Source organism: Pseudophryne corroboree, chromosome 11 (assembly GCF_028390025.1).
Source record: "Pseudophryne corroboree isolate aPseCor3 chromosome 11, aPseCor3.hap2, whole genome shotgun sequence".
Classification (NCBI taxonomy): domain Eukaryota; kingdom Metazoa; phylum Chordata; class Amphibia; order Anura; family Myobatrachidae; genus Pseudophryne; species Pseudophryne corroboree.
The window spans coordinates 349362802-349377906 of record NC_086454.1 but is presented as its reverse complement, the minus strand read 5'-3'; the positions used below and the strand labels follow the sequence as shown (position 1 = coordinate 349377906).

The 15105-nt window shown below is 46.0% G+C and overlaps 1 protein-coding gene across 4 annotated transcripts in view; it reads right to left on the bottom strand.

The window, feature by feature from the left end:
* Positions 1-10999, bottom strand: part of LOC134969794 (DNA topoisomerase 1-like) — a 202797-nt gene extending 191798 nt beyond the window's left edge. The window contains exons 1-2 of one of the 4 annotated variants that reach the window (XM_063945971.1): positions 4903-4990; positions 3897-4003 (exon numbers count right to left, since the gene is read on the bottom strand). Coding sequence is in view for 3 of the 4 variants with exons in the window: in XM_063945972.1 (XP_063802042.1) it covers positions 10888-10955 (68 nt within the window). In the remaining variant the exon portion in view is untranslated. Of the gene's footprint in view, positions 1-3896; positions 4004-4902; positions 4991-10887 lie in introns of those variants that run through there. The other 3 variants (XM_063945972.1, XM_063945969.1, XM_063945970.1) reach the window with 3 other exon arrangements.
* Between the last annotated feature and the right edge of the window lie 4106 nt (positions 11000-15105).

The following is a 15105-nucleotide window of genomic DNA, read 5'->3' as shown; positions in this document are numbered from 1 at the left end:
AAACAATCGTAACACAAATGGTAACAATGTATATAATAGAAACTCCCTGGGAGAAAGAAAACCACCTATATTCTGGTGGAGACTGCAGCATTTATAATTAGATGACCCTCATTGTGTTAAGCTCCATGCATGGACTATTTAGTCATGTAGATTTTCTTTGAAAGTCCATCCGTTTTTGAATGATGTAGATGTGGTGTAATTATGATCTAACCACCATTTAATAAAGAGCTTGAATGCTCGCAGTAAGTTACTTCCAACGGAATTAAGGTTTATTGGGTAGCTCTGATGGACATGCTTCCATAAATAGATGACTTTAAGCTGTACTTGCTATTTGAAAAAGTCCCGTATGTACGGCTTACCCCAACCTTTCCGTGATGAGAAGATTGATCGTTATCTCCTGTATATCGGTGGGCGCCGGCTGCCCACACTAAGGTCCTGCTGTGCGTCGATGTCCGGACGCTGATAGGAAACCAGATGGAGATCAACCCTTCAAGTGCTGGTGTCGACCCGATATCCTGAGCTTATCAAAGCATCCACACACAAGGAGTGTGTTCAACGGCTCCCGTTAATAGAACATAAGCGCACGGCCTGGAGACATCAAGCCGCGCTTCTACATCAGTGCACAAGGGTGTTCGGCGGCTCCCGCAGACGGAGCTACGAGCCTATGCAATACAGGTATACATCCATGCTCCGACACCAGCACTTGAAGGGTTGATCTCCATCTGGTTTCCTATCAGCGTCCGGACATCGACGCACAGCAGGACCTTAGTGTGGGCAGCCGGCGCCCACCGATATACAGGAGATAACGATCAATCTTCTCATCACGGAAAGGTTGGGGTAAGCCGTACATACGGGACTTTTTCAAATAGCAAGTACAGCTTAAAGTCATCTATTTATGGAAGCATGTCCATCAGAGCTACCCAATAAACCTTAATTCCGTTGGAAGTAACTTACTGCGAGCATTCAAGCTCTTTATTAAATGGTGGTTAGATCATAATTACACCACATCTACATCATTCAAAAACGGATGGACTTTCAAAGAAAATCTACATGACTAAATAGTCCATGCATGGAGCTTAACACAATGAGGGTCATCTAATTATAAATGCTGCAGTCTCCACCAGAATATAGGTGGTTTTCTTTCTCCCAGGGAGTTTCTATTATATACATTGTTACCATTTGTGTTACGATTGTTTGTTACATAATATATGAGCTTACTATAATACAGGATATTGGGCTTATTTTACTGAATTGTGACAGTTTTTTTATATATGCTTTTTAATAATAAATTTATTTATGCTGTTGAATGGTAGCGCTTCACCGAGTATTCTTTGTTTTGCAACCTTTTTTTGGTTGAGGATCAGCACCTCAACCTTGGGAAGCTGCAACCAGTACAACAGCACTTATATTTTAGGTGTCTTATAGCCATTAAACTAGCGCCCACCCACTTTTCTTCTTCTTTGCTTATTCTACAGGACACGTCAAGCAGAAATCGACATAGCTTTGACTCTAGGACCCAGTATACTCATGTCTCTTTGGGCATGTTATATATAATTATATATATATATATATATATATATATATATATCTCTTAAGACAGCATCTGCAATATATATATATATATATATATATATATATATATATATATATATATATATATATATATATATATATATATCTCTATATATACATATATATATATATATATATATATATATATATATATATATATATATACCTATATGCCTACTAGGGTCTCAATCTCTGCTGATAAGGTACCTGTCCACGCTGCCACCGCGCTATAAACCCATGCCGACACAATCGCCGGTCTGAGTAGCGTACTAGAATGTGCACGCTATCTGCAGGATACCTGAGAATAGCTAGTGCTACATTCTGTGCAAACGTGACACCCTAGGGGAAGATTCCCATCACATCCTGGCCCTAGTGGGGAAAGGATACTGCCTGAGAATTTTTTTGTGGGAAGCTGCAGTCTCTTGTCTGGAGATTCCCGCTCTTTTTCCTCATGAGAGGAGGGAAATTTACCTCAGCTGTCTTCCCCTTAACATGTGTACCCTTGTGTCAGGGACAAATGAGTCATCAGTGATATGCAAATCATCTTTTATTACAATAATCATATATTGAATACCTTTCAGCCATTTTGGCTGTAACTTTGCATTATCGTAGTCGACCCTGGAGTCAAACTCTGTGTTGATATCAGTGTTTATTATTTTGGATAGTGAGCATTGTGAGACTCTGAAAGTCTCTGTGACATAGGGACAGACATGGGTAGATTTCCTGTCTATTCTCTAATCTTTTGTGCAATAAATTCACCTCAGCACTTACACATATCCAAACAGGTGTCGGCGTTGTCGACGGAGACACCCTCTCACACACATTTGCCCTATCTCCTCCTTAGGGGAGCCTTTTACCTCAGACATGTCGACACACACGTACCGACACACCACACACACAGGGGATGCTCTATTTGAAGACAGTTCCCCCACAAGACCCTTTGGAGAGACAGAGAGAGTATGCCAGCACACACCCCAGCCAGTGGCGTAAGTTCGTCCCAGTCGCCCGGAGGCATGATACATTTTGGTGCCCCCCTACACATACACACACATACCATATGTAGCTATCCCGCACCCAGGGTGAACAGTAGAAGGGTGCTCAGGTACCTTTCCCAATAGTAATATAGATACACATAGAAAGTGGACGCATTCCAAGTCAGTCATTACAATAAAACAGACACCAGCATACCATTATAGTACACCTACAGTGCTCCCTCACCCACCAGGTCTCCATGGAGATGCTTTGGCGCAGCGGTGTGCCAATATAATTAGTGTTCACTGTAGTATTTTTTTTTTAGGGCAGGGTGCTGATCACGGGGAGGGCACATTTTTCATTCGTGAGGGTAAATTTTTAAGTTAAATGGGCAAACTTAGGTACATACTATAATGCTTGGTGCTCCCATTCCTATGGGCAAAACATGGACAGTGCGCACCGAAGGTGCGCAGCAAAAATCTAGGGGCGTTGTTTCGTGGGGAAGGGGCGTGGCCACATAATAGTGTCAATTCACATTACACCACACGGTAGTGCCCCTAATACACATTGCACCAGTTAGAACCTCCTATACACACTGCGCCAGGTAGAGGCTAGAGCACGTTATACATATTGCGCCAGATAGAGCACATTATACACATTGCGCCAGATAGAGCACATTATACACATTGCGCCAGATAGAGCACATTATACACATTGCGCCAGATAGAGCACATTATACACATTGCGTCAGGTAGGGAGCACTGAGGCACATTGCACCAGGTAGAGAGCACTGAGGAACACTGCACCAGGTAGAGAGCACTGAGGCACACTGCACCAGGTAGAGAGCACTGAGGCACACTGCACCAGGTAGAGAGCACTGAGGCACACTGCACCAGGTAGAGAGCACTGAGGCACACTGCACCAGGTAGAGAGCACTGAGGCACACTGCACCAGGTAGAGAGCACTGAGGCACACTGCACCAGGTAGAGAGCACTGAGGCAACTGCACCAGGTAGAGAGCACTCAGGCACACTGCACCAGGTAGGGAGCACTCAGGCACACTGCACCAGGTAGGGAGCACTCAGGCACACTGCACCAGGTAGGGAGCACTCAGGCACACTGCACCAGGTAGGGAGCACTAATGGCACACTGCACCAGGTAGGGAGCACTAATGGCACACTGCACCAGGTAGGGAGCACTGAGGCACACTGCACCAGGTAGAGCACTGAGGCACACTGCACCAGGTAGAGAGCACTGAGGCACACTGCACCAGGTAGAAAGCACTGAGATTAATGTTTACAGCTGCAAAATACTTACAAGGTTAATTTAGCCCAGGGGGACTCATGTACGTACCGGGTCCGGCGGCGCACGGCTGGATCCGGCGACGTGGCGGGGTCCGGCAGGCAGCAAACGGCGGGGCGGCAGGGCGCACAAAAACGGGCAGGGCGGGATTCAGCTGTCTAAAAAAGGGGCAGACACCTAGCGTGAACACTAGATATATATTAAAAAAAAGACAAACGCCTCATTCACTTAAACACACGTCTCACTTAAACACACACGCCTCTCACTTACATACACCTCTCACTTACACACACCTCTCACACACGTGCCTCTCACTTACACACACCTCTCACATACACATGCCTCTCACATACACATGCCTCTCACTTACATACACATGCCTCTCACTTACATACACATGCCTCTCACTTATAGGCCCTACACACATAGCGATTTCACTGCACGATATGAACGATCTTGTTCATTAATGAACGAGATATCGTTCATATCGTGCAGTGTGGAGTCCCCAGCGATGAACGATGCTCGACCCCGCGCTCGTTCATCGCTGGGGCCATGTCGGCTGTGCATGCCGGCCAATATGGACGAGATCGTCCATATTTGCCTGCAAGTCTACGGAGCCGGGTGACGGGGGGAGTGAAGAAACTTCACTCCCCCCGTCACTGCCCCCCCCGCCGCTGGGTCGCTCGTCGGGCACCTCGGCGGCGCATCGCCGAGTGTGTAGGGCCCCTTACATACACATGCCTCTCACACACACACACATGCCTCTCACTTACATACACATGCCTCCCACTTACATACACATGCCACACACACACACACACACACACACACACACATGCATGCCTCTCACTTACATACACATGCCTCCCACTTACATACACATACATGCCTCTCACACACATGCCACTCTCACACACATCACACACACACATGCCTCTTTTACTTGAATGTACAACTTTCCTTAAAAACACACACACCTCACTTAAAAACAAGCACACACAAAACACAGTACTTCCCCCCAAATACACCTCTCCCCCACCCCCCACACAGTGCCTACCTTTGGCTATCATCCAGAGCATGGAGGAGCAGAGAGTTCTGAGCTTCCCTCGGCTGGCTTACTAAGGGCCCGGGAGGAGCTGTGCTCTGGAGCTCCCCCTAGCTGCAGCCAGTGCCATCTCTCTCTACAGGAGGCAGCTTCCGTGTCATTGACACAGCTCCTCCATCTGCAATAGCAGCGCAGTCCTCAGGCTGCGGGAGACAGTGGAGGAGATGCGCCCCCTTGAGGCCAGGAGCCCGGCGGCAGCCGACTCCACTGCCTCCCACAGTTCCGCCCCTGACCCCAGCGCTATATGACCCAGGAATCACACAGTAACTTAGTGTTAACCCAGTAGCTGCTGTATATATTGTTTTTGCACCAAATTTATATGCCCCCCCCCTCTCTTTTTACCCTCTTCTATTGCAGGGGAGAGCCTGGGGAGCTTCTCTCAGCGGATCTGTGGAGAGAAAATGGCGCTGGTGAGTGCTGAGGAAGAAGGCCCCGCCCCCTCAGCGGCGGGCTTCTGTCCTGTTTCTGTGTAAAATAATGGCGGGGGCTCGTACATATATACAGTGCCTGACTGTATATATGTATAATTTTGCCAAAAGGTATCTTAATTGCTGCCCAGGGCGCCCCCCCCCCCCCCCCTGCACCCTACAGTGACCGGAGTGTGCGGTGTGCTGTGGGAGCAATGGCGCACAGCTGCTGTGCGCTACCTTAAGTGAAGACAGGAGTCTTCAGCCGCCGATTTCGATGTCTTCATGCTTCTGTTCTTCTGGCTCTGCGAGGGGGACGGCGGCGCTGCTCCGGGAACGGACGATCAAGGTTAGGTACCTGTGTTCAATCCCTCTGGAGCTAATGGTGTCCAGTAGCCTAAGAAGCGCTACCTAGCTGCCGTGAGTAGGTTTGCTTCTCTCCCCTCAGTCCCTCGTAGCAGAGAGTCTGTTGCCAGCAGAAGCTCTCTGAAAATAAAAAACCTGACAAAATACTTTCTTTCTAGCAAGCTCAGGAGAGCCCACTAGGAGCACCCAGCTCTGGCCAGGCACAGATTCTAACTGAGGTCTGGAGGAGGGGCATAGAGGGAGGAGCCAGTGCACACCAGATAGTACTAAATCTTTCTTTAGAGTGCCCAGTCTCCTGCGGAGCCCGCTATTCCCTATGGTCCTTGCGGAGTCCCCAGCATCCACTAGGACGTTAGAGAAATATATATATATATATATATATATTTTAAACAAAGAGTGGATCAGTGCGCTTGTCCAAATTGTGCAAAATTCCTTACTGTTAGGATATATATATAAAAAAAGTCATACATAAATTTGGTCAAATGACCAGTCCAGTAAAACTTAAGTTTGATTGAATTTGTCAAATAGTCCACACTTTCCCCGTTTTAACGGGTGGCTGCTCAGTTCTTCAAGTAGTGCCACTAGATATACGTAGCCCAAAGGGAAATCTGAAAGTAGAGGAAGAAACAGCAGAGCGCCTATAGTGTAGTATCCCTTGAGTTAATTTTCGTCACACGCAAGAATAAATATTGCGTACCGGATTACGGCTTGATTTAAGGCCTATCGGTCCCCAGGTCTTCTAGTCCACTTCTCTGTCGGAATCTAGATAGAATCAGGAGACAGGGAATCGCTATATAGCGTATATAGCATAGTAATTACTCGTAGATTGGTGTCCAGAGCTGCTGGAGGAGGGTCTCCAGTAACTGGGGTGTGAGGAGGCGCCAGCAGAGCAGGAGTGCGGTGGGTTTCCAGATGACTACCATCTGATGAGGACCAGTACTGAAGTATTTATACTGACCGGCACAAATAATTGTTTTATCTGGTACGCATGTAATCTTATACGAGACGTAAAATTTTGACACCAATCTACGAGTAATTACTACGCTACATAGCGATTCCCTGTCTCCTGATTCTATCTAGATTCCGACAGAGAAGTGGACTAGAAGACCTGGGGACCGATAGGCCTTAAGTCAAGCCGTAATCCGGTACGCAATATTTATTCTTGCGTGTGACGAAAATTAACTCAAGGGATACTACACTATAGGCGCTCTGCTGTTTCTTCCTCTACTTTCAGATAGATAGAGATATAGAGATATATATATATATATATATATATATATATATATATATAGAGACACACACACATATTAGCTGAGCCAAGCAATCAGTAGTTTACTGAGTGCACTATAGGTGCAACCAGGAAACTCCTGAATGTGTGGCTCAGCTAATACATTGTGTATATATATATATATATATATATATATATATTCTATTTATTCTCATACGGTAACCTCACTTCTCTTTTTTTTCTACCAAATCCCCCCCCAATTCTCTGGCTAGCCTGAACCCTTCACATGCCCCTGCAGTACACAGTGAGTGGTCAAGTCTACCAGAGCCGGCCTTAGGTATAGGCAAACTAGGCAAATGCCTAGGGCATTTGGTATGCTTAGGGGCACCAGCAGCTTCTGCTGATTAAAATGATATGCGGCATGCCTATATTCTGTGTGTGACTGCGGCTGTATCTGAATAAGAAATGCTACGTTGCAGTGTATTGCTGGAAATCACTGTAATGTAGCATTTCGTATGCAGATACAGCCACAGTCGTACACAGTATATAGGCATGCTGCATATCATTTTAATCAGCAGAAGCTGCTTGTGCATCCTAGCCACATAGTAATGCAAATAAGATGCATTTTCATAAACAAAAGGCGCCCGACGTTAGCAGAGCTGCCAGCTGACTCATGCCAGGCATCTCCTTCAGAACTAGCGGCGGTGCTAGGGGGCACCATCCAAAATCTTGCCTAGGGCATCATATTGGTTAGGGCCGGCTCTGAAGTCTACTGTCTCACTCACTCTGTCCAGTCCACCACTGTCCTGCTCCAGCAGTGGCTCAGAGACTAGTCCTCCAGCTCCTGGCATGTGTCAGCGATGGCAGGGAACACATGACACCTGGAGAGACTGAGCGCTGGCGGGCGGTGAGGAAGGGAGGGAGGTGCGCGTCGGAGCATGACGATGGGTGGGCTGTGCGGCCAGCCGCCCACACGTCTGTGAGTCTGACTGGTTGGCTGGCGTAGCGCAGCGATTAGCGCAGCAGACGATCCGATCATCTATCTGTGTGCATGGGGAGTGCCGGACATTAGGGGGTGCCTTTGCGCACCAGGCACCCCCCGTGCGCACGCCTATGGTAACGCTAAGAGAAGCACCCGCCTTCTAACATGGCAAACAGCAGCTGCAGAGAGCATGGGGCACACAGTGTATAATCACTCCAATTACATCATAGATTTCATATTAATGTAAATAGCTGCTTTAAGCCGAGTATACATCACACAGTGTATCGTCCAATATCATTCTGATGTGACAACATATTGCCATATCGTCTAGTGTCCCCACCAATCGCACGCTCCCGTGGGTCATGAAACCATTATAACCATACCTGCCGTTCCTCCTGGAAGCTGCAGGAGACTCAGGGCAGTGGCGCACCCAGGGGGGTTTTGGGGGCACCCAGGATCCCCCCTCCAGCAAAAAAAAACAAAACATTTATTTTTTATTTTTTTATAGCTGCATGAGTATTATTAATGGCTGTCTAGCATCCTCTGCAGCCTGCTGTCTTCCTGGTGTAAGTGCTTAATAAAAGTTTACTTTATTTTAATTATAGTACATATATATCCATGTGCATACATATATACACATGTATATACATACATATAAACACACAAACACATGATATATATACATGCGTATATACGTGTACTGTATATATATATATATATATATATATATATATATGCATGTTTAATATGCTATGTGTATATGTATATATGCATTGTGTGTATATATATATATATATATATATATATGTGTGTGTATATATACAGTATATATAAATTATATATGTGTGTGTATAGATAGATAGATATATGCATACCTCCCAACTCTCCCGATTTTCGCGGGACAGTCCCATTTTTTGGGGACTGTCCCGCTGTCCCACCCGCGGGCCGCAGTGTACCGCGGTGTGGGGGGGGGCAGTCGGGAGGCTCTGCCTCTCTGCCCTGCTTAGCAGAGCAGCGGTGAATAGACGCTGTGCGCATGCGCACAGCATCTATTCACTGGAGTCAGAGGGAGAGGGGGCATGCCAGCGGCTCACAGAGCGCTGGGCATGTCCCCTTAGTGATGAAAATGGGGGCGTGGCTCGTGATCGCAGGTCCTCCGTGAAGCCACACCCCCTTTTATTAGGTCACACCCCTTTTCCGGGAGCGCGCGCGACTCCACCGCGCGTGTGTCCCTCCTTCCATATATGAAAAGGGAGGTATGTATATATACACACAGACACACTAGTTTTACGGACCCAGCATATACTGGGTCACCTCAGTCCCCACCCACGTGCTTGGCTCCACCCAGTTCTGGAAACCCCCCCAAGCAAATCCTGCGTTTGCCACTGCAGGGGGACATATACTAAGCAGTGATAAAAGTGGATAAGTGAGCCAGTGGAGAAGTTGCCCATGGCAACCAATCAGCACTGAAGTAACAGCTATAATTTGCATACTATAAAATGATACAGAGCTACTGATTGGGTGATGGGGCCACGTCTCCACTGGCTCACTTCTCCGCTCTTATCACTGCTTAGTAAATGTCCCCCTCAGTTTGATGGGTAGTCCCCTGCAGCCTAGAAAGGGCAGGGATAAAATCGCTGCAGTTGCGGAAACGGTGTGAAGGAATGGGGCTAAAATACATGAATGACGTCATTCAGCCCCATCCCCCACTTCAGAATCGGGAACATTTTCCCGACCGCCCCCGAAGTGTCCTGCCGCCTCTCCTCTCCAGGCTTCTCCCAGAGGAGACAAAACGAGTAGGGAAGTATGATTATAACACTTGTAACACCCTCCCTGCATTAATCATCTTGTAGCGCAGGGTTGGGGAACCTTTGGCCCTCCAGCTGCTGTTGAACTACACATACCAGCATACCTTGCTACAGTTTTACTATTTGGCCATGCTAAAACTGTTGCAGGGAATGCTGGGATGTGTAGTTCAACAGCTGCAGGGCCGAAGGTTCCCCATCCCTGTTGTAGTGGATAGACCTTACGACAGTGGCACCCAACAGGGGGCTGCAGGAAACTTGCAGGGGTGCCACAGGTTATATTATTCATGCCCAGTTTGATAGGCATCACCAGTGCTGGGGGCCGTCAATCAAAGCACGTAGAGGAACAATAGCACAGCCCTCTCCTCCCAAATACCTGACCCTACAGATAACAAATAAGCCCAATTCACATAACGTAACATTCTATTCTACATTTCTCAGTAACTAACTTCTGGCCCAGCGGTGCAGCGAGAAACATGCGGATACTCTAGCGCATGGGTCTTCAACCTGCGGCCCTCCAGCTGCTGTGGAACTACACATCCCAGCATGTCCTGCCTCAGTCTTAGCAGGCCTTAATAGCAAAACGTTGGCAGGGCATGCTGGGATGTGTGGTTCCACAGCAGCTGGAGGGCCGCAGGTTGAAGACCCATGCTCTAGTCACGCAGCGATGGGGAACCTTTAGCACTCCAGCCATTGTTGAACTACACTTCCCAACATGCCCTGCTACAGTTTTGCTATTTGGCCATGCTAAAACTGTAGCAGGGCATGCTGGGATGTGTAGTTCAACAACAGCTGGAGTTGCCAAAGGTTCCCCATCACCGCATCTAGTGCATCGTGGGTCAAATGTTTGGGAAACACTGTGCTGTATTACAATTTAATTCATTTTTACACGGTCAGCATTTTAAATATCTACTTTTCATACCAGGTCCATTTAAAACACCCTGTCACCCTCTTCTGTCCCCCCCCCCCCCCCGGTAACTTTTGATTTATTTTAAGCATATAAACCAGACATGTGGTCTAATGTAGAAGATATATTCATCTTCTTGCAGATGACAATATAACTGTATGCATTATACTTTCTCAAAACTGGTTTTATTTATGTAAAACCACTAATTCCCCATTGGGTGGGGGAATAAGATTTAAACTAACCTGGGTATAAGCCTGCACCTCTGATTAGTTTGTAGAGTGTGGGAGGATCCCCTTATATAACCTCTCATTCAGCTAGGGCACAGGTTCTCAAACTCGGTCCTCATTACCCCACACAGTGCATGTTTTGCAGGTCTCCTCACGGAATCGCAAGTGAAATAATTAGTTCCACTTGTGGACCTTTTAAAATGTGTCTGTGAGTAATTAATACACCTGTGCACTTGCTGGGTTACCTGCAAAACACGCAGTGGGTGGGGTCCTGAGGACCGAGTTTGAGAACCTGTGAGCTAGGGTAATGCGCTGCAGGAGTTGGGTTACTTTACCTGATTAACTGTTTCATGTCCTTTGTGTAAATCACCTGTTGCCACTGACGATCACAGCCAGCCTCTGTGTATGATGGATCATTATGTGTGTTCTTTGATACTGTGGGCAACATGTTTTGCAGCACTAAATAAATCTGCTCATCGTGTTGTGTGGAAGTGTTTTACTCCAAGTTTCCAGAACTTTGATACGTGTTGGGTATATTTTTTATAGTTTTTAAGAAAGCCAGAAATTTGAAGAATATTCTGGCTCCTCGCTTCTTTAAAGGACATTTAGATCGGTCCCTAAAAAATACACAAAGAACTTTAATTGGACCAGAGGTCACAGGTTTCTATAGATGTGACAATGCTGAATTCCTTTGTCGTATAAAACACCTTAAGAAGTCTAAGAACACTGTACGCTGTTTACTTAAGAAGTACCGTAATGGTACGCTATTTGCGTAACGATCGCTCAGCCGTAGGCGAGACGCTCAAGCGTCACGTTCGCTCGCGGCCCAGTGATCACAGGACACGTTATTGGTTATGTCTAGGGAAATGATTCGCTATGGCGTAGCTTACGCTCGAGACCACGAGGAGGTCACCAGCGATGCCGACGCTCACAACACTATACCTTTATGTAAAACCTTATATCAATGAAATACACTGCATACCTTAATGTGAATACAGGGTGTAAGTGCAACCTTGTGTAACCTGACTAACTACAAAGCTGCTTGTGCGTCACCGACGCTCAAGTGAACACTTAACACTATAGAAAATACACAGATACTGGTTTAGGGTTCCAAAGCCTATTAACTGTATTATATCTAATATACTTGTAAAAAAGGATAACAGTACATATGATACACTACAATATAACAGAGACTTCCTAACCACAGAACTAAACAATAAATACAAATAGACAATACTACGCTGACCTAGATACAATACAATACAATACTATAATACTATAAGGTATATAAGAGAAAAGAGGAGAGAGAGAGATAGAGAGAGAGAGAGAGAAATTGGCTCGCAGAAAGACAATGATTATGGAGAGAACTTACGCACAAAGGGTATGATCGCCAGCGCCTCGATATCCAGCTCCCGATTATCAGCAGATAACCGTTGATGAGAGAGTGAGAGCTGGATGTGGTCGGCCTGCCTATTTATGCTCCACACACAATGCAATCTCCTGGTCCTACAATCCCATTGTCCATTGGCCGAAGGAATTCGGCCCTGCATCATAACAAAAGGTCATAGGGTGATTCATACAGGTGGGCTGTGACGATTTCCAACAGCTCAGGTGGGTGGGAAACTGGGTTTCCCGCCGCATACCTGAGTATGTGCAAATCATAGAAATGGACATAAACTTCTTATGTCCATAACTATTCGCACGAGCGATTACTACGCTCCAAACCAACACCGGAATATTGCTAATCAAATACTCTTCCGATGGGTACCAAACACTGCTGTATGATTCCTGTTAAACCCTTCGTATGATGCAAAGAGGGATTCCTCAGCTCTGGGACATTATACTTTAACCAAACTTACAGAAACTATCAAAGGGATCATGATCTATAAACTACATTAATTGTGAACATTTGTAACTAATGAGTCGCACGCTACGATCACATAAACTCTACCGTAAATGCGCATACTGCGCGTGCGAGTGCACGCTATTGCGGGTATGCGCTTCCACGGGAGAGCGTACGCATGCGCAGCACGGACCAGTGTGCGGTGCAAATATGGCAACGTGCATTGAGACATTTTTCTGACTTTGACAGTCCACCCTTTGGCAGTCAATAATAACTGCCACAAAATATTTAAGGAGAAAAATGTAAGTCAGGGGTTAATTGATTTCCATGGTGGGGAAAGGAATAAGAATGGAGTAGGTGTGAAGAGGGTATGACCTAGTGAGAAAGTAGAAGCATGTGTGTATGAGTCCATGTTTGGAGGGTCATGTATCATCGTGCCGTACGTGTGGTAAATCAAGCTTCGAGGTATTGCGAAGTATACATTTGAATTCCTTCTTATCCTGTGGTACAGGTCTGTGGATGGGCTGTCAAACTCTACCGAGCTCATTTCGGCTTTCAGTTGTAACAAAATGGGGATGCACATTTTAGTTGATGATACATGAATGGGGGAGGTATGTGGTTGCTGATATCTGTGCCTGTATTCCCTATCGTCTATGTGTGTCGTTACCTGAGGGTTGTAGAGATGAAGATAAAGAACACTTACGAAAAATGCAATAATATTCTATGTCAGGGAAATGTACATTTGTCGATTGAGGTCTTGATTGGTGTCAGTTGATTGGAGTCTTCTTCTTTGTGCTTTTGCTCATAAATCGTGAGTAAAGCATACAACGTCCATGGATTTACAAAAAATGTTGGGCTAGCGTGATTTTAAAGTTCCTAGGGAAACTGGGGTACCCATGGCATTGTCCATCAAAATCTTGTTTATCAGGTCGTCTGCTCTTCTTCTTTCCATCTTTCCGTTGTCGGCCCCTTGGCTCATCAAATCCTTCGTCTACGTGGGTCTTTGTACCTCGGAGGAAAACATAGAAATGGGTGAAAGACGGACCGTATACTCATTACATCATTACGTCATGGTTTCTAGCATTGGGTCATAAATCAAATCCAGGTTAATTACAGTTTCCTCACTCCTCAAGCTCATCACTTTTGTACTTTGTTTGCACCTTATTAAAGCCTGCCCGCATCTAAATATCAATCCAAACGATATAACGACACCCAAAATACATAGGAGAAACTTTCCAACATCCATTATGACTCCTTGAGCCCAGTCTCCTAAACCGGAGAACCAATTTCGCGGGTTCAACCATGACACCCAACCAGTCAGCTCATTACCTACAGCAGCAAGGGTGAGATTGTGTTTTCGACGAAATTCCCACTTTAATTGCAGAATATCGTCCATCTTTTGGTCTATGACCTCTATCGGATCCTCGGTGCTATTTGTGATATACGTGCAACACTTTATGCCGTACTGTGTTGCCAATGTAACACAATATCCGCCTGTTACTGCTGTAAGATAATTAAGAACCATCCTATGCTGAACTAGTTCTGTTTTGTAAGCTTGGAGTTCCCTTCCAGTGTATCTAAACGTGTCATCATACATTTCAGTGATATTATCTAACAAATTGGCGAGTGCGGAAATGTATCTATAATTCATCACACCTCGAGCGGTGCGAGTGAAATCTAACGCTACCAGAACCTGAATCCCGGTGGATTCATGGATAAGATCAGAGGCCGGATGCTCTAACCTTTCTGACAGTTGTCTTTTAACAAGGTGCTCGTAGTGAGTGTGAGTATAAGGAGTTTGGGCACCACGGTGTATGTCCTTCATTTTGTCATGTGTAACAGTCATTACTTCAGGCAATACTTTTCCAATATAACACAATCCTTCAGAGTTTGGGGCAAGCCACTTGTACGCCTTTCTCCCACATATGAAATATGCATCATCGGGGAGAACATAGGGGACGGAGAAGGACATGACCATGTTACAAACCTTCCAGGTGAAATCTCCTGACCCTAATTCTTCCATCTGCCTAATGCACGTATCGGTTTGTACGATATGTGCACAGTATCCTGGTGATACCTCTCCAACTCTAGTAATCCTATTTCCTAAGGTATATCGATACCGAAAAGATTTTCCTCTACTGGCTATGTGGCGTACGAGCTCTGTATCTGTAGGCATTCTATCTGCTCTGTGTGAAAAGGTCATGGTAAGGTTGCTCCATGACACTTCCCAATTTCCCGGTTTTCTAGGATTGGAGATGTTAAAACATAAGAGGGACCTATCCACATGGTACTGGTGGAGCTTCAAACTAGGAGGGCTGGAGATGTTAAACCTCCGGTCCACCGGTCTCCCACCACTTAGCTCAAGTACCTCCCCTAACGTTAAAGGAAAT